The sequence below is a fragment of the Acanthaster planci genome, linkage group LG02 (genome assembly GCF_054643075.1).
Source record: "Acanthaster planci isolate LZ-2023a linkage group LG02, COTS_SCS, whole genome shotgun sequence".
NCBI classification, from domain to species: Eukaryota; Metazoa; Echinodermata; class Asteroidea; order Valvatida; family Acanthasteridae; genus Acanthaster; species Acanthaster planci.
Genome location: NC_141778.1, coordinates 23,058,894 through 23,081,427, shown reverse-complemented (window position 1 = coordinate 23,081,427; position 22,534 = coordinate 23,058,894). Strand labels below are relative to the sequence as shown.

General features: G+C 39.5%; 1 protein-coding gene across 2 annotated transcripts; it reads right to left on the bottom strand.

Moving 5' to 3' along the window:
- Positions 1-93: 93 nt before the first annotated feature.
- LOC110976197 (uncharacterized) lies at positions 94-20,632 on the bottom strand. Of its 2 annotated transcripts, XR_015424310.1 has the most exons (6): positions 20,476-20,632; positions 17,869-18,439; positions 17,261-17,325; positions 10,580-10,643; positions 9,794-9,888; positions 94-3,085 (listed from the first exon to the last, which is right to left on the bottom strand). XR_015424310.1 is itself a non-coding variant. In XM_022229281.2 (5 exons), the coding sequence occupies exons 2-5, from the start codon at positions 18,309-18,311 to the stop codon at positions 9,882-9,884; spliced, it is 579 nt and encodes a 192-aa protein (XP_022084973.2). In that variant the 5' UTR covers positions 18,312-18,439; positions 20,476-20,632; the 3' UTR covers positions 94-9,881. The 2 variants fall into 2 exon arrangements, 1 of the variants encoding a protein (XP_022084973.2); XM_022229281.2 differs by having other exon boundaries at positions 94-9,888.
- Positions 20,633-22,534: the final 1,902 nt, after the last annotated feature.

The following is a 22,534-nucleotide window of genomic DNA, read 5'->3' as shown; positions in this document are numbered from 1 at the left end:
TAATTACTGTCGTTAATGTAGATTTTTGAAAAATTGATCTCAAAAACAACACTTTTTAGTCCTTAAGAAAAGCAAGCAGTACACAAGAGTTTGGCCAGTTATTGAAAAGATGGGAAACAATTTCCAGACATTTAATGCAAGTTAGAGACTTGTCAGTTGAAAAGTAAATCCATGGGAAAAGCTTGTCAAATGTTGTCAAACTAGCACTCGACAAGCGAAATAAGGTCACTGACTGCCTTTTTCTTAACTAAAACATGCATTTTTTTCATGCAAGTAACCACTTGTTTGGGTTGTAGGTTACAGTGCATTTCAAAAAGCCCTTTCACTTTGAATGCACGAAATAATTTATAGACTTCTTTGCTGAGAACTGTAATGAAAGTGATGTTCAGTCACGATCAAAGACCACGAATGAGATCAAGGGTGACATCATAAATCCACTATCAAAACGTTTCTGATAAGTTGCTTCAAAATGTGACATCTTTGAAACAGCAAGCTAAGTTAATGAAGTCCTTTTCCAAATCATTCTTGGATGTTGCTTCAAAAACATACTCCCAAAAAAAAGAAATTAAGAACTTTTTTTATTACGATATTACTTATAAAGTGCTTGGAAAACAACTTATTTTGCCCTTTTTTCAGTGTACTGTGCCAAATGCAACAACAAATAGATGCTGTGTTTTTTGTAGCTTGAGTTAGGATAAATTTGGTCCTTCAAAATCAAAATAAAACAGAAGGTGCAGTTTATTTCTGTTTTCTTCATAAAAACCAAATCGTAAAATCAAACTCAACAGTGAAGAACACCTGATTTCCCTATGCAAATTGCACTACCTAACATTGAAGCATTACTTGCAAGGGTAATTTGGCTTCAAAGGGTGAGAAAGTGCAGCGGAAAACAAAAAAACTGACTGTGGAAATGTAATTTCGACAACTGGCAGATTTTAGAGTTAACGAGTGAAAGTCACTCACTCTAAGGGATTAAGTGAACAGGCTTTGTATCAGAAGACGTGTAAGTTGTTTCAGAAAAGGAAACTAAACGTTACTGTTTTTGGAACAATTTATCAAGACCATGATTCAGCTGTGAACAACTGAAATATCAAACGGAAACAATTACAAGTTAGGTTGTGAGAACGTTGCTTTATTTGCTATCGTTGGAGTTGTGGAAATACATTGCCATCTGCCACGTGGAAAAGTCAACTGATTGTTGGAGTTTGTAGGATTCTTACTTATGTTGCAAGTCAACTTAGGCATTTAAGATCAGGAGAGTTTGTACACATCAAGAACAACTGATTGCGAGTTAATGCAGTGGGCAACTCACTGGACCTGTTGGTGTCTGTGGGCGGGGAACACGTGGCCCACACCAGGGGGGACTTGTATGCGCTAGGGTGCTTTTTTTTTTGGTCACTCAAGTTCAAGTTCATTGCCAAGTTTAAGTTCAAGTTCAAAGTCAAGGTCAAGTTCAAGGTCAATTAAAAAAAAGGGGAAAAAATCCTGTCATTTGTTTCTTTTTTACAACTTGTTATTTAAACAACTTCTTAGACTCAAGACCTGTTATCAGACTACCTTACGAGGGCGCTACAGAAGAGTTTTTCTCAAGTACATCTTTTTGAGGCGTTTTTTCCTTAAAACTCTCCAAGCTTCCCCAACTTTACCATAAGCTTGCTTTCTTAGAGTTGGTGGGTCTAAACTATCTTAAACATAACACAGGCCTGCTGCCCATTCCAACAAAAAATGCTGCACACAGGTTTTTTGGTTTAAAAAGAAAACATTCTTCAAGCAATGTTTGAGATGGTTTAAAAAAGGCATTAAAGTTTTAAAATGCCATCAAGGAACAGTGTTCAAATGCTAGGGCAAAAGAAATGTTTCACTTTCAAAAATAAAAACTGTTTTTGCAGCAAAATATGAAATGGACAGCAGGCATATAATCCACACACAACACCAAACAACAAACGTCTTTTTTTATTCAGTCACACTCGATACAGACCTAACACTAGCACATCACACAAATGTCACAAAACTTTGCTCTATTGATCATCTATTAAACTTCATATTGCTGTTTCATTAAATAACTTACAAAGTACTTCAACTGGCAGAAAATACCTTTTGGGGCTGATTTAAGATGGCTGGTAATACAGTAGTTTAGACAAAGGTACATGTAGGCTTTTAACGTTAAACTCCTAAACTCGCTACCTCGTTCTTAGACAGGTGTCTTGCCAAAATGAGAATGTAGTTTGTTAGTGCCTCTCTTTACTTCACAAGAAACCACTTGTAGCAAATGCGATAAAGCTCAGTTGTAGAACAAAATGAGAAAAAAACAAATAACATTTCAACACAAATTGTCAACACCGCGCTCTAGATCAACTGTTTGTGTGATGTGCTAGTGTAGATCAAAACTCGGAATACTTTTTTAGACAAAGTAAATGTATGATGTTAAAGTCACTTAAAAACTAACATGAACCAGGCACATGTCCTTTCTTTCATTCTGTCTTTTCTAAACTTGATTCAAATTTTTTGTAGAGTCCAAAAGGTAAAAGAGACCAGGTAAAATCACCAAAGAGTGAATGCTCCTACTTTAGGCGTGTACTCTGCAACTCAACTTTTTGATCATTTTTACTTTGTTTCAATCATGACGTAACATGTGCCTGGTTTCAAATTTTTTGCATGAAAAAGTATGGCAAATCCATGGCATTAACATTTACTGTTCTCTCAACTGATATGTAACGTACTAATGGTGTGGACATTTTTGTTTAATCAACATTCGGTCATTTCAATTCTCGACGTAGCCCAAAACAGTCGAACCTGTTGACTGGTGACAAGTGATAATTGGAGACTTTCTACTGGCTGACAAAATTTTTATTATGAGGTGTTCTCTAGAGATGCAGTTGTCAAACATTAATCTATCTGTGATGAATGCAGTGTCATTTGAATGCCATGGATTTGCAGTTTTCCTTAGATGTGTGCAGCCAGTCTTGACGATGAGAGATCCAAAAGGTTGACATCAACTTGAGGCATCAGTGATGGGTTTGTCATCAGAAGCCCACGCTGTCAGACGATTGCCGAGGTGCTGTCAGTTGTCATTGTGACAAGTTAGCTTGAGGGGGAAAAAGAACGGAAACATATCAGGAAGAGTACATTACATTTGCTTCTTGGCAGGGTACAGGATTTTGTAAGGAGAGTTGAGTTGAGAAATGACTTGATTGGCCAGGCAGATCTAGCATTCTGGTATGGGGGAGGAGCCCAATGTGGATGTAACCTCCCTCCTGATATCGGACAGACAGTATCCTTTGACGAAGTGGGCAATGAAGAGGGAAAAACTGTTTGAGCAGTGTATGGCGATTATCTCTGAGCATCCATTACGGATATGTGCATCCTTGAAAGGTTGGCCATTTCTGCACCATAGTCAAATTCATCAACACTGGATACAGATTTTTCTCACTGCTTTTTTACATTACTTCATGCAAATATTTTTTCAGTATTTAAAACGAAGGCTTCACTGTATTTTGGCCACAATATACCGGCTATCCTGTACCCTGCCTTCCTGATTTATCACTTTTCTATTTAAAAAAATGTATTTATCGCCACGACATTCTTAAAGATGCCGATAAAAGGAGAGTTTTTTAAAGGAAACAATGAGCATAAAACTGTTGCAGTTAAAGGATTATTTCGATCCAGTTGGGGCAATGGATTTCCACTCAAACTTTTACAGCAGTGCAATATCATAAAATATAAAGAAAATGTTCTGCAGTGTTTCACAGAGTCAAGATTAGGAAATGAGCAGATATGAGGATACGCTGTATGCCTGAGGCAGATATACTGCATGTGGATAGATCCACAGATGTGAAAAGTGAAGACTGTAGTACGAGCTCTGAGGATAAAGGAGAAATTCAGCCCCATCACCAGCTTTGGGCAATCAAGAAGGCCCAAGTAACAGCTGGGCGGGCACGTCATTAAGAACAAAAGATAAATTTGATGATAATGCCAGTTGGAGGTCCAGCTCATCAGAGGAGGGAGGACTCTGGGGGCCCATTAGCTACGGACCTACATGTAGAGATATGGCCCACTCTTTTTAAAAGGAAATGTTATCCCTTTGAGGCTACATCAAATATCCATTCAGATTTTCATGGCGTGAAGTACACACAAGTTGTTTCCATTGGAATGTGTGGTCTGTCCATGGGCACCGTGTACCAAAAGAAATAATACCCAACTAGACTTCCTTTTCTGCCAACAAGAAGAATGAGCAGAGAGTGTGTACGTACATGTACATTAGTATGCTGTGCTCGCAAAGGTTTGGTTCACTGGCAGTAAATTCCAACTTAGCTTCAAAGCTCAAATTCCAACTTGCGGTATATGTACTTGTATTTCATTACAAAACAGACACTGCAAGGCCTGTTATTCACTGCTGGTCATTTGCAATTTCTGCTCCTAAGACTTCAACCAAATCATACATGTAAGACAATGTACATGGGCAATGTGCATGAGTAATTCAAATTTGAAGCAATGATTTCCAGACATGTGTTTCAGTAGTTGCCATACATTACTCGTTTCTCTGCTATGCATTAACATCCAAGCTGGCAAGGACAATTCAAAAACGTTGACATTAAGAAGGTACATGAACCTAAACAACTTCTCCCTATTGCCATGTGAACACAGGTTTCTTTTTCAAATGGTACAGTGTATGTTAAAACCATTTCCATGCCATGTAGCTTTGTTCAGTCAAACTTAAAATTAGAAATTCGTGTCTCAAACATTGAGAAATTATTACTTTTGTGACAAAGTAGGTAAAACCTGGCTTTTCCATTTTCAGAGACCATCATTTTTAGTGTATTGAGTGCTATCTGCATTGGTAATGACACGCTCAGTGTTTTATTTATTCTCTACAAACAATCCTCAAAAAAGAAACAGAGGGAAAGTGCAGCATGTTCTTGCAAACTGTGCAAACTAGAACTGATGAGTCAATAGATTCTGAAAGAACCAATTGTCTTCAAAATGATTTTCCTTTCACAGTAACAAAACAATCCATTCCATATTTAAAGATTTTCAAAGATGATTTCCCCCCCCAAGAAAAAACTCCTCAGAATGGTACACCCAATGTCCAGTTCCCTCTGATGTATGCTGCAAGAACATGCCACAAATTAAAAGTTACAGGGAAACGACTGTGCTACATCTACACAAGATTTCAATCCCTGTCTATTTCAATACTGATTGTTCAGGAACATATTCTCTCTGAAGTTTTTACATGAAATTAAAGTACCAATTTGTACAGTAGGCCTATATAAAAACACAAAAAACAAATGCAATACAGCAGCCAAATACACTGAATATAGTTTTAGATACACATACATGCACACTGTATCTGACAGTCAGGTCTGGTTCCCAACTGACACCCTGATGTGAGGCCATTCCAGAGATCCAGTGCATTCTGTGTAAGTGTGTGGAGCTTTCAATATTTGTCATTTACTACTCAGCTCGGTTTCTTTTGGATGAAAAACATTTTCCTGTAAGCTTTTGAAAATGAAACCATATCTTTTTGTCAGTCACCACAGCAGTCTTCTTTTTGACGAGGCTCGGCAATTCTCTTTTTCCCATCAGGCATTATTGATGCTATCACCAGATGGAGAGATGTCACGGTCACATTACTCTGCTACTAGGTGGAGAGACATTGTGATGAATTGTCCATTTCCACTGTGAGAAGGCAAACCTTGGTTACAACTGTCACAGTTGCTGTTTGCTGCGGAATGAAGAGACATTCCTGTGACATCTTCTACTTGGTGGAGAGACACTGATGACGAATTGTCCTTGGTCTCCATCTGCTACTTGGTGGAGAGACACTGATGACGAATTGTCCTTGGTCTCCATCTGCTACTTGGTGGAGAGACACTGATGACGAATTCTCCTTGGTCTCCATCTGCTACTTGGTGGAGAGAACACTGATGACGAATTGTCCTTGGTCTCCATCTGCTACTTGGTGGAGAGACACTGATGACGAATTGTCCTTGGTCTCCATCTGCTACTTGGTGGAGAGACACTGATGACGAATTGTCCTTGGTCTCCATCTGCTACTTGGTGGAGAGACACTGATGACGAATTGTCCTTGGTCTCCATCTGCTACTTGGTGGAGAGACACTGATGACGAATTGTCCTTGGTCTCCATCTGCTACTTGGAGAGACACTGATGACCAATTGTCCTTGGTCTCCATCTGCTACTTGGTGGAGAGACACTGATGACCAATTGTCCTTGGTCTCCATCTGCTATTTGGTGGAGAGACACTGATGACCAATTGTCCTTGGTCTCCATCTGCTACTTGGTGGACAGACACTGATGACGAATTGTCCTTGGTCTCCATCTGCTACTTGGTGGACAGACACTGAGGATTTGTCCTCCGTAGGTCTCTATCTACTACTTGGAGAGACACTGAGGAAGTAAGTCCAATCTTGCTTCAATATTTTTGAAGTTGCTGTGGACAGTCAACATCTTGTAAGGAAGCTGCTTTCTCAAATACTGAAGTCAGTGTGGAACCTGCTGTCAGCATCACAGTAGTGGGCCATCACCACTTGCCAAATTCACACTGCCTGACAGAATCGGACTTCCACAAATATGGTTTCATTTTCGTATTTGAAGACTTGTCAAGTCATGGAAAATGTAGTTCCAGAAATGAAATTTAAATGGACCATGCAACAACTCCTGAAACTGCACCCTTTGTGTTTCAATCAACCATATTTTCCATTTTTGTTTCACTATTTTTGATCCCTATTTTAGAGCTTTTTTGGTTTCATACTAATGTAAATTTCCATGCTCATGAGCAAAACCGTGATGTCAAATGTTCAAAGCACTAAACCTTCATGTTGCGTTAATTTGCTGCACAAAAACTGCTGGAATTTGGGGTTGTAAATTTGATTCTTTGGCTCGTTATTGTTGTGTCAGTAAATGGTAATGAGCCGGTGAGCAACCTTTTCTAAGAAATGTTTTGGAAAGAGAAAATTAGGGGTTCAAAATCAGCGCCGTCACTTGCATGGAAAAAGAGTGGACTATTTTATGCTGAATAATATGCACCTTTCAATAAACTAAAAGGTCTGAAAGGTTTTCAAATTTTGTCTCAAGTTGAAGATTATAAACCAGCACAAAAAGTCAGTCTCAGAAACATTCATTGCATGGATCCTTTAACAAGGTAATTATTTTTAAAGATGACTTAAAATGTACGACTACAGATACAGCACTTTTCCAAAAAAAGAAAGCACAAAATAAACAAGAGATTCTTGGTTTTCTAAACACTTATGTGTCTTGAGTTTGTTCTTGTACAATAGATTCTGAAACACCAAGTGTGTACAAGAGGAGTATTTTATCTGTCATTTTTGGACACTAATTCCAAAACATGTACCTGAATCTGGGACACCTTTATATAGCCATCAATCTCACTGCCCTGAAGAATTCATTCCAAATGGCAGGAGTCAGATTTGGCAATAACTAACTCAATAAATACCCCCCCATGACAATGGAATCTTCCCAGTCAGTTTTATGTGTCTAAACATTTATCCAAATGTTAATGTCCTCCAGTCTCCAACTATTTGAAATGAATTCTCCACATGATCTGTCCATTCCAATGTTGATGTGCTTTGCACATGTGACATTTTTCTATGAAACCTGGACAAAGTCATATTCTTGCCTGGGAATGGTATTCAGAACCCAGTCCAAAACATTATCCTTTTCAATGTCTTGAACATTTAAATGAGGAATTTTTATTCTGCAAAGCACTCATAGATCTTGCCAAATTGACACTCTAATTTGTCCAAGTTTTGTGGAAAAATGATGCGCATTTGCAAAAGAATGACTGAACAAAGAAACATTAACTTAGATACGCACAAGAAAAAGACCCCCTCAACAAAGGGAACAAAAGATGCCTTGAAATGTTAGCTTTTTCTAAATTTAAAAACACTTTCCTTATTGTGATATGAATAGAAACCTGAGGTGGACACATGACAATAAGTAAATTCTCAGAACTTTTCAGAAGTTTTCATCATCTGGAACAATGCATGGTTTCAATAGCAAATTATCTACAAACAATGAACCTCAGCTTGGAAACGCAACATACATGTAATTCAAGATGTAAACATCTTCAGCCAATATTTGTGCTTCACTTTTCACACCATGACAGAGAAACAAGCTTTACATCACGCACTGGCATGGCAACTACATGTATCGTACATGCATGATTTGATCACTACCAATGTTTTGACAACTCATTTTTGAGCAATGTTTTCAGAATATTCAAAGACAAATAACACTATTTTTCACGCAAAGACAACTGAGGACAGTTCAGCAAAATTTGCCTTCAACATACTAATTACTCATTTCCAAATTAAGTTTGGTTATCCATTTGATCCAGATTTTTGGTTTGAAATAAAATTGCCTGACAACCCTGATGTGAGCACACAAATGTACAACAACTTTCACACTTTCTTGAAAATTACCAGTTCAAAAGCAACCACTTTTTATAGTTTTCCTTGGCAATGAAATACAAATAAGGGGACATAATGAAATTTGTGTGAAAAGATTTGAGAAAGAAAAGAATAATTCAAGTATTTTAGGAAAAGAAGGAAGTGAAGAAAGTGACTATCCTTTGCTGCCAAATACCATGAAAGCACTGCAATTTTCTCATTGCTACAAGGATTTCCAATATTACTTTGCACTGTCTCAATTATAGCCAGTATTACACCTTCTGCAAAAGTGGCACTTTTGTGGTGTGAGTAATTCAATCTTGCTAAAACATGAAGCATAGCGCTCAATGTTGAAAAAAGGTAGGTGTTTGGTTGTGGAGCCAAAGTTGTCAACAGAATTTTTGGTTCATTTAGAGAGTGACAGCCCCAACTGGATCTTATTACCTGGTGGTACATGTACATATTGTGCACACATTTTACCTCAAAGTGTTGAAGGGAAACTCATTTCCAGTTTGGACAAGTTTTTGAATTCACACTAAGAATAGCCCAATATTACATGTACCTGCTGCAATTCACAATGCTAGTGATTCTTCAGTCACTACAAGACAATGATTCTGCATGTATGTGCCAATCAATGGTTTCATTTGTGTACCATCATTTTAGAACAAATGATGTGATAGCGAAACAAATTATAATATCACGCCATTTCAGGAGTCACCAGCCAAAAGATTCCCTCCTAGAAAATTACAAATTCCACATCAATTTCATTTTCAAAGGAATGAATGACTTGTTCTATTTTTTCCATTCCTTATTCATGATCCCTGGTATCCTGTTTACCGCTCTTACCCAGGCTCCTCCTGATGAAGCCCCCCAAGTTCCAAATCATTTGAAATCTTCAAAGATGAGCATACCCAGCTCCATCCAAACTAAGCATGCCTTACTGATGACTGTGAAGGACTGCACTATTCATTATGCTTCACAGTAAAGTAGACCCCCAACTAAATGTTACAAGCATTGTATAAATGTTGCAGCAGTCAGGGAGCCCAATGTTTTGATGCCTTGATCCAAGCAAAACACTTCTTATTGTTAAGCACAATCTTTTGACAATCTCTGTCAAAAAGTGATTGAAGTATCTGCTATAGTCCAGGTTCTTTGATAAATGTCAGATTGACATAATTGATAAGATGTCAGATTTGATTGCAATGCTGTAATCACCTGACAATGACATGAGTTATCCACTTGTTGCCACTTATTTTTCACCTGAAATCATCAAAGTACATGGAATTTGTAGACAACATGTCCATAGATTTCAGCATGCTCTGTTCAGTTTGGATGGAGTGGGTTACACTGATTGGAATGAACTCACCCAATGATGCCCCTATCCAGACTACATGGGAATGCAGCAGGTGTCAGGTTGTCTGGTGTTGCTCCGAATGGCAGTGTTCAAGCATGTCTCACCACCTGTGAAGAGAATTCGAATCAGTGATTATTTAATCACAAACAAACTTTTGGAAACTGATGTATCTTTTTATATTTTGTTGCTTCCTTGTTCTGTGGAAATAATGCCACACGTAAGATTTTTTACAAATATTTTTAGACAAAATTTCAAACATCTTAAGAGTCCCATTTTTTTCATCTTTGTAAAACCATGCATAAATGACAAACAGCCACTCTACATGCTGAAAATACTTTAAAAAGAGGTGTTTATTCAAGGTGTATTAAACAACGGCCTTAAGATTATGCCACAGCACTGAGATAAATCATGGAGAAAGGACACAGAAGGAGTTATAACTCAAGCACTTCAAAGCGTCCAATGATGGTCGCCGCCGAGTCTGATGAATAATAGAAAACATTCCAAAAATGCCTTATTGCTGCCTGCATCTTAGCTGGACAAGCGGGGACATACTATGGACATACCGGGTATGCCAGAAAGCAGTATTTGGCCGCTTGGTGGTGAGTAGCAGGCGTGCGCTGCGCTCTGGCTATGGACATACCGGGTATGCCAGAAAGCGACATTTGGGCAGTTCAAACTCCTTCTGCGTCCTTCCTCCATGGATAAATATTGAGCCACATTGAGACTTTGCATAAAATCTGAGGATATCTATACTCATTATGTAGATTCAAGCATAGAACTTGAAGGATGAATGCTTACCTGATGGGGGACTTTGATTGAAGCTCTCTGTCAACCCTCAGAAAAGTTCCGTCTATCAGACACACTGTCAAAATCGGAATGGGGAGAAACTGGTTGAAGAAAGTGACAATAACATCTCACTGGAAAGACATCTTGATCAAGGAAGACTGAGGAAGAGCTTCACTTCTAAAATGCACTGCAAAAACAGGGATCCTACATTATGTTAGCATTACTGTGTACATGTACCAAAAAGACAAGTAGTGCACAATGTACATGTACACATGTACATGGCCAGTGTACTACACGCACTGCACTGCACACTCTACATTCTAGCCTATTGTTCTGGTCCTCATGAATGCAAGATTGCCACACATTGAATGCTTTAACAAAAGAAACAGCCCTCTGCCTGAGAAGCAAACCCAATAAAAAAGCAGGAGTCGTACATGGACCAATCAGATTTTAGAGCAAGAATTTGCATAAATTTAATATTCATGATAGCATGAATAATTACTCATTCCCCACGTTTTTCGGGACAAGAAAAACTTGATTTTTTTCTTTTCTAAATAATAAACTCCTCCCTTCAGCTGCTTAGATTTTGCACGGGTAGTAAATATATGTAACATTTATGAGGAAAATCCTGAGTTTTAACAAAATGAGTAAAGTAATTGAAGCAAGTCTGGCAAGATATTTTTTGAAAGTGTTCAAGCATGAAGCCAGTGAGTAGACTATAGATGAGGTCTTGGCCGGGAATATATGGGTAAAAAAAAATTATCAAAAGTGATTTTCATTATTTAAGACTTAGTAGAACTTTAAAGTATTAACAACAGTTAATTTTTCTTCGATTTTTCCGCAATTTTTATACCCTTCTTCAGTGTATGAAATTTATTTGGCATCCCTTTTCGGTTAAATGCTTGGAGAAGTGCAATTTTTAGAAAATCACAAATTTTGTATGCTCTCGCGGACAACTGAGGGTGCTGTTGCTGTGATGCTATGCCAGGAAGATATGTTTCAGTGTATGGGTTTTTCTGTTCAAATTGCGAGGCCTGAATTTACTCACTGTAAACATTTCTGAGAAAGGGTTGCATGGATCACCAAAGAAAACGCATTGTTGACCAGAAACTCAACAAAAATCAGTTTTTGAGCACAAACCAATGCAACATTGAGGTTCCCTTCTCACAATGACATCACTGTTTTGCCCTTGAATACGGAAATATACTCATTGGCTCTGGAGGAACAGAGAACACAAACAAACGTTTTTGCAAGTTCTGGCCATTAAGTCTTGAACTCCATCAATCAAAATCCAAGTCAAGTGACGTGGTTGCTTTGTATTTTGCAGAGCTTAGAAAATCCTAAGAAAATACAATCTCAAGTCACGTCCAGAAGAATCTTCAAGGTTGATGAAAAGGCCTACAACAAGATTAATTTGCCCCTAAATGTTGTTTCTGAGGCATCTTCAAAACACCACCTGCAGTAACATCCAGCAAATCTAATGCTCAATAATTACAATAACTGGCTGTGGAAATGCTTATGCCATCAAATCCCTTCCTACTTTGTTTTTCCTTAGATAAGAATGACAGGGGGCTATTGGAAGAGAGTGTTCCAGGAACAGGAGCATACATTAGTGATTCTGGATGGTCAAATTCTGCATTCTTCATGGAGTATCTGCTATCGCCACTTTCTCAAATATGCCCAAGTAAGAGATGGTGAGACAATGCTTCTCCTCTATCATGACCATCGACAGGACAAACGCTCATAACATACATGTACCAGCCACAATCTGCAGCCTCTAGATGATGGTTATTTTGGCCAGTTTGATCGTGTGTACAATTATGAGTGCAACAAGAATATGAGGGACCACACATGTACTGGCACTGACAAATGTGCAATCTACAAGATCACATAGGGTATAATTAGGCGTACACTACAGTATTATCCCCTGCAAACCTTGACGGCGCATTTTGGAAAGTGGGGATCCACCCATTTGACGTAACTGTGGTGGATGGAATCTTTCTGTGTGAACTAGACAAGAACAAGAAGAAGATCAAAGCTGTGAGAAGGGAAGACTGCCAACATGAAGGCATAATGGAAATGGGGAGGGGAGGAGAGAAGCAGCTTGTAAGAAATGGGTGTGCTGGTGAGGAGTCTCAAACGAGAGAGAAAGAGGGACCAAATGAGGATTCTCTTTTTCCAAACAGAAGAAAAGATAGGCACAAGGGAGATGGAAAGAAAGAGAAGATACATCAGCACAGTAGCTGGGAAGGCAATCATGGAGGACAAAGTGAGCACTGCAGAAATAATCCAATCACAGTAAGAGAGAACAGAAGAGTCAGGTCAAAGATCAACCAAGTACTTGCACATTGTCTGATAACTCAACAAGTCACAGTGATGTGGAGGTACATCTGACGATATTGAGGAAAGCATTTCAAGTGCATTTGGCTCATTTACACGTATAACTTAGGGCATGTTGTGGTATTGCCCATACTGGTTGGGCATCTTAGGGACCTGCTCATGGCCCATAACTGGTTCAGTCTGGTTTGCACATTTTGATTAACCCTAACAATCCTCAATCCTTCACCTGTTGGAGGACTGAGGACTGTTAGGGTTAACTTTACTGATGCCCAATTTGGTATCCAGAGGAATTGAACATTACTTGAGGATTTTTCTTTTCACGGTATAATATAAGTCAGAGTATAACGTGATTTAAACATAACCCTAATATGCAAGTCATTGTCTCAATAAATCTGATTGACATCTGCAGGTTCCTGATGTCTCAATTCATGTCTTCTTAGTCATGAATAAGATCACATGCTATAGGTACGCTGATCTCTTAGTATCCTTCTCTTGAAAACCAGTCAAGTGTTCAAAATTGGAATGATAACTTTTTAAAAAAAATTTATAATAAAATCCGCGAAAGTATGATGAAGTATGTAAAAAAGCAACTAAGTGGAGTGAGTGGTATAGGCTTGAGTGTGCAACAGAAGAGCAAACACTGAAAAGAGAGAAATCTGAGGCAGAGATGGAGGATGAATGCTGTGAATAAAATGAAAAAAAAAGAAGAAAGATGCTCTGGTAATCACGGCAAACCAAAGAAAGTTCCGACAAGGATACCGACAGAGAAATCAGTAGCCATTTTTGCATTGGACTTTTTTGGTAAAACTTACAGAGACTGTTATCAATTTGACAAAATTAAATCCAATTTGGACAGGCAGTATAAACTGTCAAAATTGTCAAGAGTTAATCGTCGGTTATAAGTTTTACTTACAAGCCGCGGAAGTTTTACATGGCCAGCTGGATCACAGGAGAATTACACTGTCAATTTTATCAATCAATCATCTACTAGAAAGGCCACTGTGCTGGCAAGAAGAAGAGATTTATACACCATAAAGAAAAGCAAGAAACAGCAGAAACAGTTGGAAGAAGAGCAAAGGAAGTAGAAGGAAATGGAGGAGCATCTGCAGGTCATTGAAGAAGAATAGAGAAAAAGATGTGAGAATGTGATAGATGAGAATGGTAAACTCCCAGAAGATAATTGAGATGCAGATTTAAAGAGTGGCAAGGCTAAAAGGAAAGCATTGCAAAGGATGCGGAAGGTATAACTAAGAAGAGAAAAGTAAGCTGTCAACATAGTCAGTACAGATTCAACACAAACACAGGAATCACTTGAGTGTCTTGTTGAGGCAGTTGCTGATGGTTTGGCAGGATCACCAAAAAAGGTCACTGAAGGAAAGACACTCGGCGAGCGTCTCTGCTACTAGTGACTTCAAACAGAATTTAAGGAAAAGGGAAGACCCTTGGAATAACTTCAGCATGCAGATTTGGAGTAAGCAGAAGTTAATCAGCAAAGCTACAAAACAGCCATGCAATAGAAACCCACATCGGTAGCAACAAAAGAGTTTGTGTTGGAATTTTACGACCTAAATTCAACACCTCTTGCAGAGAAAAAACACGCAAGTAAAACCATGCTGAATTCAAGACAGGTTATGAAAACAATCAAAACTGTTCCCAAATTACATGGACCTCAAGACACACCCACATCATCCGGTCGCTGTTCAAAAATTCCATGAATTGGAAACTCAACTCATCCTGCTTGCAGAGATCATGTGAAGGATAGAGTTGGAAAACTGAATGAGAAACTCAAGCGACATCACAAGTTGGACAAGGTGGAAGATGGAAAATGACGGAAACGGAGTCTCAAGCAAAGACAGAAACAAATAAGTAAAAAAGAGAAGAACTGCAGTTACAGAAGAGTGGAACTTTGTCAAACTTGCTACATGTACATGTACACTGTACATGAGCTGGCATTTCTTTAAAAAAAAAAGGCAGCATCAGCAAGAAAAAGAAGGTCCAGATGAAATGTACTGACCAAGGTATTTTTGGTACATGGTGTTTTTTTAAATCAAATATTAAATAGGAGAATACATGCATTACAAACTCAGTGAGAAAGTGAATTTGAAAGAGAAAAAGCTTAATGGTGTGCTGAAGACAATACCCCAGATAATTCAGCCAAAAAACATATTCCAGGACTTTTAAGAGTAGAATGGAAAAGGGAATGAGATCATTTCTTTGTGTGGTAAAAACTACTTTGGTAGAGGAGGAAAATTATTAGTTGTAAGGGACTGAACAAGGGAGAAAACAAACCAACAAAGGAAGAGCACTTAGATGTCTTCAGTGCATTAGGCATAACGGTATATCAATACTGTATAATACGTGTACCATGTTCTGGAGACATGATTGTTCTTGAAATATGTACTGGTATAATATTTTCACTTTGATTGGTAATAATCATAATTCATAAATACCTGGGACAGTTTTTCATTGAAACGTGTCACGTGATCACGTACATTTGAATTATGCCCACTGAGAAGTGATACTACTTGCAGCGTAAATCGCACGCTGGTACATGGATACAAGACAGTTGAATTGGGTCTGATTGATCAGGAGTCTATGTGCATGCGACGAGCAACGCGTGCGCCAAGTTCATTGAAGGGGATTCTATTGGACAACTTTCAAAAGGAATGTACCATAAAATAGAAGGGGGTGTTCAGGAAAATGAAAGTAAAATTTTAGAACAAAATAATTGGAATTGATGTTGACTCCTTTTGACCATTTGCATAAAAAGGTATTTATGGGAATAAGTATGTGCTTAGACCGGCCAAGGGCATACAGTGTATTTATTCCTTATTTGATTACTTTAACTTTTAGTGATTGCAGCATGCAGATCAAGATGCCAGATAAGACATGTACGTGAGATCTGAAGCTTTGCATGGTGGAAGTTACATGAGATGTACCGGTAGGCTTACAGGTACACCAAGGAATCAATCTCTTTTGGAAGACTCAAGAGGTATGGTTCTTAGAAGAACCGGTGATTGTTAAATCTCCTGAGGATGGCCAGAGCATCCTGGCTGAAACGTCGAGTTTCCGTTCCCCCCACCTCTGAAAAGGTACTTATCCCCCCCTCCCCTTTATAGGCCGACCAGCCATTGGAGGTACATTACAACTTCATAATTGTATTCTTTTCAGTCTAATGGCTGAGGATTGCCCCCCCCCTGATTTTTCCACTGCTGTTGGGTACTAGTAGATGTAAATGTTGCAGGAAATTGTAGTACGTACATGTACATCAAGTGTTTGAGGCTACATGTAGTTCATACATGTATATCAATGACAAGAACTGCTTGAAGAAATTGGGGGACTCAGTAAGTTGTGCAATTGGGGGAGGGGAGGGAGCATGACAAATCAAAGTCTAGTTTGGCAGATATCGTTGGGCAAATTAATGACATAACTGTTGGCCTGTCACAAACTGAAACATACATTGCACCTGCAGGAATGCAAAATACCGGTACATGTATGTGACAACATAAAGGCTGTGTGCCTTGTATGTAGTAAACCATCCTCATGTTACATGCCGATATTTACAAGCCAGAAAGTAAACAAAGTCAGACCCATCAGCCTGGCCAAGACCCAGACACCTATATGTATGGTACATGTATTATTGGTCTCATAATTTATGCCCAACGTTCCTTTTTTGCTAAAATTGCCTAATAACTTGCACTGCCAGTGCAAGACACATCCCTGGTATACAATGATTCTTTTCTAAATTGTAGGCGCCATGAAGCACCGACTGCTCATGACTACAGGACTCCTGCCCCTACATTTCACAGTCTACTGGTAAACTACCATACATTATAACTTTAAGTGACTCAGAACCAACCCAATTCGATGTATTGAGCTTTTAAACCAAAACTTTCCCTGGTACACTATGATTCCCAAATGCCTCTGGTAATACTGCACAAGTTCAGTGCTGTCTCCTTGCCTTCATTACTACATGTACAGTTCCTGCAGGCTTTATTAGCAACATTCTCTTCATGGCTGGTGACAATACCAGCATTGGATACCAGTGAAGCCATGTGTACACATGTACATGTATGCACCATCAGCGGTGGTGGAAATGATTTTCAAAGTGGTTGGGCTAATTGTGAGACCATAAGGCATCAGCCATTAATAAACCGATCCATAAAGCCCCACCCTATTAAAGGACCTCCTAAAGTGGGAGGGCCATGTACAAAGTACTATTCCATATAACCAATGGCAAATATCTGCACAGAAATAAATGGACCGGTACTTTGAACATTATTTCAAATAATTACAATTTGAAAACTGACATTTCTAAGGTAACCTTGCAAAATCAAATTGGAAAGTTATTACCTTGTGTCTTGCTTCCATTGCTTGCTGTGCGCATCATCTCCTTGAATTTGGCATGTTTCAATGACCTTTGTAAATAAGAATGAAAACCGGCGAGTCAAACTCTGCTCAAAGAGAACAGCGGTGTAAGGCACTCCATACTTGCAAGCCTTTGTCAATGTAAAAATGACTGTTTACACGTATGATCGTAACAGTACCAGTAAGAACTTTTTGAGCAGTGATAGATGGAATGCTCCTTTCCACCAGGCAATAAATTCATCTCCATAATAGCCAATGTATACGTACATGTGGGATTATGGTCAAAATGTGGAAGGAAAAATGTCAAATCCAAAGTGTAAGGAAGGAAAATTAAATGTGTGACTTAAAAAGAAAAACATCAACTAAAGAGGAATTTAACAACAAACAGTGATCCAATGTGAAAACTTGTCAATTACCAAACACTCTATGCCCAAGAGGGATCAGCTATTTACATTTTGCTTGAAAGCAGAACAAGTCTGAGCAAAACACTGATACATGTGCAGTGTAAATACACTACATCAACAGTTGACTCTGCTGATCCAGTTGGCACTGATGCAAAGACTACATGTACAATCAATAATCCTTACCCTTACCAAAACGCGTCAACACGGTTCTTGCATCGCATCTGTATTGTGTGGTGCATCCCGGATGCAATCCCTGCCTCCAACTCATCTGCTCTGTCCATCCTCAGTGTCTGTATTGTGTGGTGCATCCCTGATGCAATCCCTGCCTCCAACTCATCTGCTCTGTCCATCCTCAGTGTCTGTATTGTGTGGTGCATCCCTGATGCAATCCCTGCCTCCAACTCATCTGCTCTGTCCATCCTCAGTGTCTGTATTGTGTGGTTCATCCCAAATGCAATCCCTGCCTCCAACTCATCTGCTCTGTCCATCCTCAGTGTCTGTATTGTGTGGTGCATCCCGGATGCAATCCCTGCCTCCAACTCATCTGCTCTGTCCATCCTCAGTGTCTGTATTGTGTGGTGCATCCCTGATGCAATCCCTGCCTCCAACTCATCTGCTCTGTCCATCCTCATGATTGCGGCATCAGCCTGCCAATCACTTCATCACTGAAAGTCAGACAACATGAGATAAAATCTCCCATCTCACAGTCCTCCTGCATCCTTCCACTTAGAAGTCCCAATTGCTCCCTTGCAACAGAACACTGCCAAAAAATGGAAACAAGCTTGAAATCCATGAAGATATGTATGAACCATGCAGTAAAGTTGAAGTGGAATTACAGCAAACAAAAAGTGCAATACACGTACTGAACGAGTACTGGGAGTATTTACTCTTTGCATGCCGCCGCCATAGGCATGCACAGTCTCAATCTGGTACCTTGACACACTAAATATAGCTGGTTCAGCAATCCGTGTGTAAGTTGCTCAGTAACTTTGCATGTGCTGCATTAGTTCTTATACCATACCATTGGACAATATTTCAAAAAGCTGCGTTGATGCAATACTGACGCGACTAGCTGCCAGTTGGAGGCTCTGCTTGCCTATGGCGGCAGCGTGCAAAGAGCAAACAGTGTGTACATGTAGACCTAATAATGCTGCAGCTTTGGCTTTAACATGCAGTTTGGCTTTAACATGGCATGGCATTCATAGCACGAGTGCACGTAAGGAAACTGTGATAAAAAAGCAACTCATCCTTGATAGTGTAATATTGTGTGCTCGACACAAGCTAGAGTTGTTCTGATGGTTGCTTGGTTTATTGTGTGTCAGATGCAGGAGTACAACTACATGTATATTATATACCGGTACATGTACCTCTATACATGCAGACATGGGGCTAGGTCTAATGGGGTACAATATAATGATTGATGTATAGCAGGTGGGGCCATCAGGATCCAGAAGGGGGGCAGAGCTACAAGGACATTGTAAAAAGGAAACCATTGCAGGGTAGAGTGATGGTGGTCAGGAGCGGATGTGTAGGATACTTCATCTAGCTAACCCCCTTCACTCTCTCCCCAGATAACTGCTTCATTGCAAGCTTTGTGCAATTTATTATTGGTCATCAAGTTTGTGTAGGCCTATATTTGGGGACCCCCCAGTTTTTTGACAATTTAATCTTTCAAAACTGGTAAGTTCCCCCCCCAAAAAGAAAGGCAACACTCTCTTCACTGCACTGACCCCATGTTTTTGAAATTTCAAATTGTACATTGTGAGAAAAATGTGACTTTTATTAACTGATGTTGATAAACCAACCATGCAAATTTGAATTCACCATGTGTTATCTGTTAAAACAGTTTCCCCTCAAAATTTCCCTGAAAACTCAAAACCCTACCCTTTTGACAGTAATAACACTACATTTATTAACCACTTAGCGCCCCCGTATTTATCAATATTGATGATGCTGGGCCGGCATATTATCATTTTTTTCCGTTTTCAAAATTCTTCAAAAATTCATCATTTCATTTAACGGATGTTTATAGCCACACGAAGTAATCTTTAGGCACTACTCTAAGTTGACAGGTAATCTTCATCGATGCCCAAGAATTTCAGCCAGGCCTGTAGCCTTGTAAAAAGTGCAGCGGTGCTGTGTGGCTCATTGCTGCGGTGGTGGACCGCTTTTGTCCCCGTGGTAATCCGCTGGCTCTAAATGCCCTAAATCCTGGTATACGGTTTCAAAACAAGGCTGGATTATCACCATTTTTGAGAGTGAAAAATGCTGATAATGCCCAGCAGCCTGGTCTTTTGTTCGGAGGACAGTCTTTGGTTACAGGGCCCTGTTCCCTTTGTCCGAGTTCGGAGACCCCCGCCACGCATATAAACCATACGTCTCCGATTCCAGAGTCCCCGGCTGGTAGTGGTTAAGCATGATGTCACAGTCATCTACCATGGTCAATTCAAAAGTTAAATGTAACACTCCCTTCTGTTATAGAAACAGGGTCCCCAAATTAACAATCCCCCCTATTGGCCTACTACTCATCATATGTACTGCCTACTGCTAGGCTGAGATTCCAACCGTTCGGAAAATAATAGAGCCTGCAAATGCAATTTTGTATTCATGCATAAAACCTCTTAGGCCTATATCAGTTTTTTTAACAATTGATGGAACAAAAACGCTGGGGATTCCTAAAAGTACGTTTACTGCCACGATGCTAGACCATGGAGGTACGTATAGACCTACATAGTACATGTAGGCCTCGAGTCACAGGACTTCGCTAAGTTAGAAAATGTGAAAATAAATTTTTACCGGCAATGGCGATATCGTAATTCCGACAGTTGAAGACATAGGCCTAGGCCCACATGTATGTGTTACACAATTTCTGGACAAGTTGGCACAACCGTTGAGTTCACTTCCAAAAAGGTAACATTTCCTATTATCACACTGAAGATACAGAACACGCTGACGGGAGAAGTGCCAATCACGTGGTAAAAAAATAATTTCAAGCTTTGCATCGCAAACAGCCGAAAGAGGGCGTTATCCGCTGATCGTATTACCACAAGTGCACCACCACCAGGTAGCTCCAGTGTTGTAAATGCAAGTTACCAATACATGTACCAGTATAGTACGTGCACACGTACGTGGAAGGTGCACTATATTATAGCCACAACACTTCAAGCATGAAGTTCCACATGGACAAGTTGTAAACATATGAATCGGCTTGAAAGATGCTTTCGTTCTCTATTCTACTCCCAGGTACTTAAAACATTTATGAACAATTTGTAATGTTTTTTAACATTTTCCTTGGCTTGGGCATTGCAGGATAGGACCTACCTGGCCGTCCCCGATCGGCGATTATTGTTTTGGTGTAGGCCCTCATGATCATCACCGTACCTGTAAGGCACTGAACATACGCAGTGAATGTCGGGGCACTTTTCTGTACGTAACTGAAAGTTTCGTTCACAAGGTGTTCCAGAGTAATTAATTAAGGGAAATGAATTACGTGTTACACATTTATAATGCCCAGACATTTTGACATTGACACACACTTAGTTCTTTGTTGAATTTCCTTTGGCAGTAGGCTTGTTGTTGAGGAAACGGTAAATTAACCCTAACCCCCAAGGGTGTATGTACAATCATATTGAAATTTGAGGATTTGGGACTGTTAGGGTTAAGGAAATAAATGTGCAATTTCAACATTTGATTCACTTGATTTTGAATGCTCTCACTTGACTAGCCTGTTTTCTTAGAAATTATACAGGTATTCAAATGAAAATCACTGCTTGGTGGTGTGGTTCTTGCTACACGTGATATCCATTACAAAGTTTACATTAATTAGCCAGTATTTTATTGCTTGAAAATCAAACCAACATCTTCTCTAAGTGGTGCACTAAGAATTGTATACTAGGACATTATACTCGGACAATCTGTTCTAAGTTTGAGCTGATGCCACAGCCAAGGAAAAAGTTTAAAGTATAAAATGCATCCCGGACACCGATCGTAATAGTGATCTGGAAAAAATGTCATAAAACAATGCAAGCACAGGTGATTATTAATAACACATTAAAGGGGGCACACTGGACCCGTACCACGGGTACACCAGACTCGTCTTGTGGGCACACCAGACCCAAACCATGGGCACACCAGACCCAAACCATGGGCTCACCAGACCCAAACCGCGGGTACCATGCCCAAAGAAAAATCAAAAGAAATGTAATATTTTGTGCATCTTCCCACTGTGATGTCAAACATTCGGTCGGGAAGTCACATACATCAAAACTTAATTTACAAGCATTCTTGAAATGCAAATGCAAAAACTCGTTGAAAGGAATTAGAATGTAGTAGAGGTTTCCCACTGACGTTGGACATTCAGTCGGAAAACCTCGAACCCCAAAGAAGCAAACGTGATATGAAATGCACTCGAAACACATTACAAATGAATTCTAGTACTCCCACTGATGTTGCATATTCAGTGAGGAGTGTGTGAATAATATACACTTATAAGTTACACATTGAACACTTGAGAAGTAATATCAGTAATTCACTTATAAGCATAACGAATAGGTTGGTTGCTGACTGTCTGAGTCCGCCAAAAAATTGCCTGCAGTAGCTAATTAACCTCTCAAGCAGCCTCTGCCAATGCCGAACATACGTTAGGCAGCCTAAGAAGATAGGGCCTATAAAAACACCAATAATGTAACAGGATATTAATGGAGTAATACCAGCCTCCAGTGACAAGGCTCACCCAAACAACTTCAAAATATAGCCAAAGCAAGCAATTATGCTTGCAATGTGAGACTAACTCGACCTGAAGGTGGTCGATCGGGGAGGCGGCGGGCAAAATTAAACTAGAAAGGCTAACAAGAGT